The 7,938-nt window shown below is 42.7% G+C and overlaps 1 protein-coding gene across 1 annotated transcript in view; it reads left to right on the plus strand.

The window, feature by feature from the left end:
• adgrb1a (adhesion G protein-coupled receptor B1a) overlaps positions 1–2,404 on the plus strand; it is a 77,044-nt gene extending 74,640 nt beyond the window's left edge. The window contains exons 30-32 of the mRNA XM_071902064.1: positions 125–160; positions 401–559; positions 2,210–2,404. Coding sequence (XP_071758165.1) covers positions 125–160; positions 401–559; positions 2,210–2,404 — 390 coding nt within the window. The remainder of the gene's footprint in view (positions 1–124; positions 161–400; positions 560–2,209) is intronic.
• Positions 2,405–7,938: the final 5,534 nt, after the last annotated feature.

Consider the following 7,938-nt stretch of genomic DNA (forward strand, 5'->3'; position numbering starts at 1 on the left):
CCTTTCTTTTACCGACGTGGAGATACAGAACTCTTCTTCTTGTCTGCTCACAAAGGCACATGACACCGAAACGCATCTTTAATCTTTCTGTCTCATCTCTTCTCCCCCCCCCCGCCCCCCGCAGAGACGAAAATCGCGCTACGCCGAGCTCGACTTTGAGGTAATTTTAGTCTCTTTTTATTTCTCCGGAGTTTACCGAAAGGCTGATATGTCTCTTAACTGCTCCTACAGCTCTAGAGTTTTGCATAATCGCTTTGTTTTCCAAGCTTTATGAGTGCGACTGCAGTGTTGGGGGAATAAGTCCTGCTGTATTAAATGTGAGCGGGGTGATGCGGGATTGACGGTAGTGTCTCGTGCCGTAATGCCTTGTTGACGCTGACGTGTGATGTTCCCGTGACAGAAGATCATGCACACCCGGAAGCGCCACCAGGACATGTTCCAGGACCTGAATAGAAAGATTCACAGCGCCGACAAGGACAGAGAGTCTCCGCCCGTCGACGCCAAGGCCGCCAAAAGATGGAGCGTGTCCTCCGCCAGCAGCGACAAGACCAACATGAGTGTAAGGAGTTTCTTCTCTTTTTTTTCTCTCTCTTATGATTCTCTTTCTGATCTTGTACTCATTCTTTCAATCTTTCCTCTTATCATCAGCACAAATCACCACACTTGAGCGGAGTTGCCCGTTCAATTTTGAGTGCAGCCATTTAGAAGATTGGATGTTTTTGTGTCTGCGTACAGCGTCGGCATCAGAGCAAATTAAGTTTGGGGGGCGTAATTTTTCTTTTGTATTAACATCTCTCAAATAAGGGCGTCCTTGTGTCTCAGTGTTTAGCACTGTGGCCTCACAGCCAGAAGGTTGTGGGTTTGATTCCCGGTCCTTTCTGTGTGGAGTTTATGTTCTCCCTGTGTTCTCCTGGGTTTCCTCCCAGCTGGATTGGTGGATTCTATCTGTCTGTCTATTCTGAGGGACTAATGTTTTAGATAGCTGGAAAAAAAAACATTTCTGCTATCAAACTCCATTGTAGCTGCGCTGGAAATATCTGGACCTGACGTCAAGTTGTCTACATTTGGCCAGTTATCCACGAGAATAAGAAAAATACACCGCCAAACAAAATGGGCCCAGAAATGCAAGGTACATCACCAATAGCTGTTATTAACAGCGTGAAAGTGTTTTAGGGTGGATTTGTCCTTCAAGCGGACTCCAATCCACCTGACTGTGGGAGGAGAACATGCAATCTCCACACAGAGAGGACCAGGAAACCCGCAACCTTGTGGCTGTGAAGCCAGTGGTAAACACTGAGACACCAGGACATCCAGATTAGATGTTAGATGTTTAAATAAAGACTAATTTTACAACTAAGTCAAGTACACATTTTAACACTGTTAAAAACAGCTTTGTGATGTACCTTGCATTTCTGGACCCATTTTGTTGTTTGATGGTGCATTTTTCTTGTTCCCGCGGATAACTGGCCAAACGTAGGTACAATGTAATGTCATGTCCAGGTATTTTCAGTGCAGCTACGACGGAGTTTGATAGCAGAAAGTTTCAGCTATCTAAAACATCAAGGGTAAACGTCAGGTTTTGGTGTCAGTCCCTCAGAATCAAAGAGCGAGGGCTTCTTTCTAGAGCCGCCATTTTGCACCAAGAGACGTTCAACAATCATATAGGGAGAAATCCAGTGTAGAAGAGGAGAGAGACCAATTTCCTCAATAGACCAGAATGCAATGCAGCCACAAGACTTGTTGTGTTTTGAGTCTAATTAGCTAGCTAGCTATATTTATGTACCCATACACCACCTTTGATTGTAAAAAAAAAAGTTCATGCCTCCTCTCTGGGTGTTGTCGAAAGGCATTCTGGGAAACATAGGAAATCAGTAACTGATGTAGAAGTAGACGAGGCAGGTTGAGGGAAAGTGGGTACACCAAAAAGGTAAATTACAACACTTCATCACAAAATAACTCCTGGAATGCACTGAACATCACTGATTGATTATATTTAACAGTTTCAGAGTATCCTAGCCTACTATCACCCAACATAGTGTATGCTAAAGTGTTAGCATGGAGCCTACTGTCACTCAACATAATTTATGCTAGAATGAAATGCATTAAACATCACAGATTAATGATATCTAAGTGTGAGAGGGTCCGATGGGGGAATTTTTCCTTTAAAACGATCTCCAGTACTCCAGCATCTCCCCTTTTCTCCCTTTAGGACAAGCAGCAGACCCCCAGCAAGAGGGCCTGGGAGGGCATCAGGAAGCCCCAATCCCCGCCGTCCTGGGTGAGGAAGGACCTGGAGACGGTGGCCGCCTCCCCTCTGGAGATGCAGACGGTGGAGTGGGAGAAGACCAGCGCCACCATCCCCCTGGTGGGCCAGGAGATCATGGACCTGCAGACGGAGGTGTGACGGAGCCGGCGAGCCCCCGCAGCACCCGACGCCCCGATTCCCACGCAGACATGCAGACACACCACACCACACTGCCCCCGCTCCCGTTTTTCTACATAAGGCCGGACCGAGCCGACTCGGCGAAAGAGCGAGGAGGAGAGAGAGAGAGCGATGAACAAGCGTCACAATACGATAGAATGGGCGCGCAGTGACTCTTTCTATGTCGTTTCAATCGATGTCGGAACAGATTTTTTTGTCTGTGAATTCTGTCCCCCCCCCCAAAAAAAAACTGAACACTGCTCATCTTCATATATACGGTCTCGGATGTCAAGTTGGCACACATGGGAGACATGGTTTTTGCCATTCGCAGCAGATTCAGCTACTGTATGTGTATCATACAGTCATGTAATAAACAGCGTAACAAAAGGTAACCCATGCAGTGTTTGCCCCCCTTGTATTAAATGGTTATAACGTGATAATCATGATTATGTCTCTTATTGTTTTGTTTTTTTTTCACTGTTAAAAGTGTCATGGCATCACTGTTCCGCTCTCTCTCCTCCTCTTCTGATGGACACTGGTGTATTTGGCTTGGAGGAGCGGGTAGATAAGACTTTGCAACCTGGAAACGGGGGTAAAATGACCGAGGGGGTTCGAGTCTCCCAAATCCCCCCCTCCCCCCGACACACACACCCGTCTCTCGGCTCCACCTCCGCCCCACTTTACCCCCTCCCAATCTCAAAGACATCCCTCCGAGCCCAAAAGCAGGCCGAGACGCTCTCTATAAGCGCAACCTCAACCTCGACGCCGACGCGGGATACAGAGAGACAACATGGCCGCCGCCCAGAGACGCGGAAAGGAGCCAAGTGGACGACTACGCGCCGTTCGGATCGGTCGCTTGATGTACAAGCAGGCTTGGTACATTTATCGCCAAACACGGTGGATTCCTTTTTTTTTGAAGATGCAAGTTAGGGGAGGGCGTGGTAAAGGTGCTCGTGTCTCGGTGAGTGTGCGCGTGTGTGTGTGAAGAGTTCCGTTGAGTCATGGCAGATGAGTAAATGAATAGATCTATAAATATATATGGTATGGTGATTATATATGGCGAGTCAATGGGGGGGGGGGGGGGGTGATGGTCGCACACAGAGGAAAGCACAAGGCTCTTTTGGAGTCCTGATGTACAGCATTGTAATTATTTCAACAGAGTTCTACAGAATGGATTTTAGCCTATAAATATCTTTCTTACTGTGCTTGGGGATAGTTGTTATCATTATTATAAATATGAAACATGATTATTCGGATACTGACCCCCCTCCCACCCACCCCTCCCCTCCCTCGCACCCACCCGCCCCCCCCCACTCCCCTTCTTTCAGGGTACTGGACTCTCCCAAGTGTTCTGTATCGCAGTGTAACAGTGTGTGTTTTTTGATATCACCAAGCGGTCACTCCCCCCCTCGGATCTGTACTTTGCCACCGACCCCCCCCCCGACCCCCCCGACCTCCGACCTCTGACCCCCCGACCCCTCCCTCCCCCGCCCTCCCCTCCACCCTCCACTCCCCCTTTTTATTTCCCTGGGGTCGCCTCTTTGTTAATGTACAGTTTTCAGAGCACAAAATGAATGTGTCATATTTCTAATAAAAGTATATCTATATATAATAAAACAGCGCTTGTCCTGATATGTTTCTTCACCACATTTCATTAGGGTTAGACCGATTCATGTCAGTTTGCATCAGACTTTTATTAAAAAACAAGATCTGGTCCAGTCCAATTGATCAATACACTGGTTGCCTATGGGAAGCCATTAACCTGAATTGATTCTAATGAGACATTTGGATCAGATTCCAAGTACGCAATGAATATGTCTGGTAGCCCATTAGATTACAGGTCTTTAATTATGTAGTAATGACTGGAAATAACTAAGTAATATCCAAGTAAAATGGATGTAATAACTCTTTAGAATGACTGGTAATTATGTAAAAAAAATGAAAGTATGATTGTATACCTATGTGAATATTGTGCATAATCAGTACTGAGTCTTTTCTAACATATATAATAATAATATATATAAAAAAAATATATATATATAATGTATTATTGTAGGTATTTTACATTATCAGCAAATGAAAACCTAATGGAAAAAACATTGTTTCCCTGTTGTGTCACTTTCTGTAATGAATGGAAGCAACGGAGACAATGTGTTTCTTCCTTTTTCAACTAGTTCATCCTTCACCTCCAGCACCTTTCTACTTTTTCAAAAGTGTATAGTGTCACTTACCTAATACAATTACTGGTAAAAGCACCTTTTTTTACTTGTAAATTACTCAGTAATTACCTATCATTCTAATGCTATAACTAGTTATTACATCTATTTTACTTAGTTATTTCCGGTCATTACTGTGTAATTATTGGCCTGTAATTTAAAGGGTTACCATATGTTTTACTATTAGCATCCTGGGCTTTAATGGATAGTTTCAGGTTCCTATTATTCAGAAATTCATACTACTCACTCACCATGTGCTGTGAGTGGAAAGCTGCCTAACTAACTGGTCAAAACATGAAGCCTGTCATGTCCATGCATATGTCAATTATATATAAATCTCATTATTTTGCCCACATATTTATTTTTGGTGAGGCCTTTGCAAATTGAGACACAATTCACAGGGTGGAGTGAAGACTTTGTGTGCAGTGTGGCCATTCAGAATGGCTGTTATCACTGATGACACAGCAGAGTCACCAGCAAGTCAGGAAGCAAAGGAGCGGTTTCATCTTAGAATCCAGATCAGATCAATTATAAAGGGGCTTTAGGGCACCAGGCTGCCGGCCTTGATGGATTAGTTTTACAGCAGAAGCTATTTGCACTTTTAATTGGTGATGAAGGGGGCTGTTTGCTTGTGCAGTGCTCTTTTTGTGCCACCGCTTGATTTGCATTCATTTCTTAGTGACTATGGTGAAAACTTTGCGTTCTTAGATCAAGCAACTGAACTGCAAACGAATGCGCAAAGTTCCCTCATAAAGCAAACTTAGTGACTGATGTTAGTGTCCCATGATGGTCTGTTTCAGAGGCTTTTCTTTTTTTTTTTATGATTGGCAAACAGTCAAATTTAAACATAAATAAATATATACACTGCCAACAGTGTATATGTTGCCAACAGTTTGGACACACCTGATTGAATGTTTTTCATTATCATAAAGCCATTTTGATCTAAAGGCTTCTGCTTAAATGCTTGAAATGTGTTTCTTAGACAAATATAAATAGTGAAGTTGATCCTGTGTATGAATTTCTTTCCAAAGCCTTTGCCTTTCCATCAAGGCAAAGGAAATATAAGAATCTGAAATATAAGATAGTTTTGATTTGTTTAACACTTTTTTGGTCACTGCATAATTCCATTTGTGTTATTTCATAGTTTTGATGTCTTTACTATTATTCTAAAATGTGGAAAATTGTAAAAATAAAGAAAAGTGTGGTGTCCCCAAACTTTTGACGGGCAGTGTATATAAATATACATATAAATATCAGCAGCTTCAATCCCAAAAATTCAGATATTGGCATCAGCCTTTACAGTAAAATCCACATCAGTCTAACCCTAGTGTAAATGCAAAACATGACAAGGAACGCAATGAACTGTGGGGGATTTGCTTTGTGTTTCATTGTGTGAGTGTGTGTATGTATCGGCATCAACATGCATGCGTGCTTGTGTGTGTGTGTGTGTGTGTGTGTGTGTGTGTGTGAGTGGACCCTGCGTGGGTGCGTTTGCATTTTTGGGGCGTGTGTGTGATTAGAAACGGGGAAGGAGTGTGTCGGTAATGGCCTAAGGATTATTTACACCCCCTTCACTGAAAAGCAATCTGGACAGCAAGATGGTGGGAGTCCGCTAATAAAGATTTAACCAGCCATAAATAGTCCGGCGAATAAATGTCATGGCTGTTATTACCAGACTTAAAGAATACATCAGCATCACAGACAAAGAGGTGCGGCAGTACTATTCGAGCGTAAATTGAGCGTATTACCTCGCATAAGTGCAAATCTTCTACATAGAATCACCGCTACCATTTATTCATCAGTGTATTCACAATGGAATGGGTTTAGAATTTTAAAAAGTGAATGAATGCAACAAGAGATTTTCTACGCACCTGAATACGAGGTGACAGGTGCGTAGGAGAGTGATGAAGGTCTCTGCACTGAAATGAATGAATAAAAAAAGAATGAATGGAACTTGCGGTTAAACAGCATGTTGCACAGTTTCATTATTTAGTTCTCTGCAGAGACTGCATAGTCTATGAATGCAATAAATTAGTGGCTAAAAACAGCAGTTAAATCATTGGATTGGGTAAAAGAATTGGCCGCTGAGATTTCTGGCATTCTCCGGACGCCGACTGCGGTCTTGATAGCGAGGGGGTGTTGATGGAAATGTGATAAATAACTCAAACTTTTGCAGCAGTTACAAATGTGAAGGGAAGTTACGAGGCGATGTATAATTCGACAACCGCTGATCGATGGTGTTTTGGTACCAACTGGAACCGTAACAGCACTGACCTTGGCCAGAAGAATTGCTCCAGAATCCAGGTGGGGCACAAACACACTGAGGCGCTGTGTTACCGACTGAAGGACTCACCATGCGTTCACACTCCAAGCAACGTGATTGATGGGTCGTGCTATTCTGACAGATTGTGGGCGGGGCCAGAGGCTCTGATGACATTCATGTATCAGTCTACAGGCAAATCATGTATTTTCTTTTTTTTGTTTTTATTATTACATTTGATTTATTAACACATTTCATTTGTGCCTGTACTTTCTTTGTCAGGCCGATTAACCATAATATAATGTCTTAGTTTTACATAATAACAAAACAGAACATAACATAAGCTTCGTAAATAAATCAAATATCAGTAACTGAATTTAAAGTTAAAAAAAATAATAATAATGCTGATTGCAATACAGTGATAATAATAATAATAAAAAAAGACTATATATAATAATAATAGTTCCCCTTACTCAAACTAACACATAAGAAACGTACTTCCCCAAGGAGCAAAGACGAAAACACGAAAAGGTCCATACAAAAAAAAAGAAATACATGATTTGCCTGTAGACTGATACATAAATGTCATCAGAGCCTCTGGCCCCACCCACAATCTGTCAGAATAGTCATAATCATGTATTTTCTGCTCCTTTGGTGTTGCCTTTCATAACGCTTCACCGTTATAATGAGTTAACACAGCTACCTGCAAAGCACTAATTGGGCAGCATTAATGAAAATAAACAGAAAAAAATCAGTAAAATGAATTCAGAGCCTGATGAAACTTCGGGGAGATCAGTTTGATGCTTTTTGGATTTTACAACACTAGTGTCATGACTTATTCAACGCACACACACACACACACACACATTCTTAGTACTCATGAACTCCCGTCCCATGGTGTAATAACAGGAGCTGTTTGAACTACAGTGGCCTCAGTTGCTTTTCTTCACTCCGGAGGCTCATTTTTGGCTCAGGTGCCTTCAGTGGTCCAGTGATGTAGCGTGAGCCAAAAGCAGGCCCGTAACATCATTAGTATCCAT

The sequence above is a fragment of the Centroberyx gerrardi genome, chromosome 12, assembly GCF_048128805.1.
Source record: "Centroberyx gerrardi isolate f3 chromosome 12, fCenGer3.hap1.cur.20231027, whole genome shotgun sequence".
Classification (NCBI taxonomy): Eukaryota; Metazoa; Chordata; class Actinopteri; order Beryciformes; family Berycidae; genus Centroberyx; species Centroberyx gerrardi.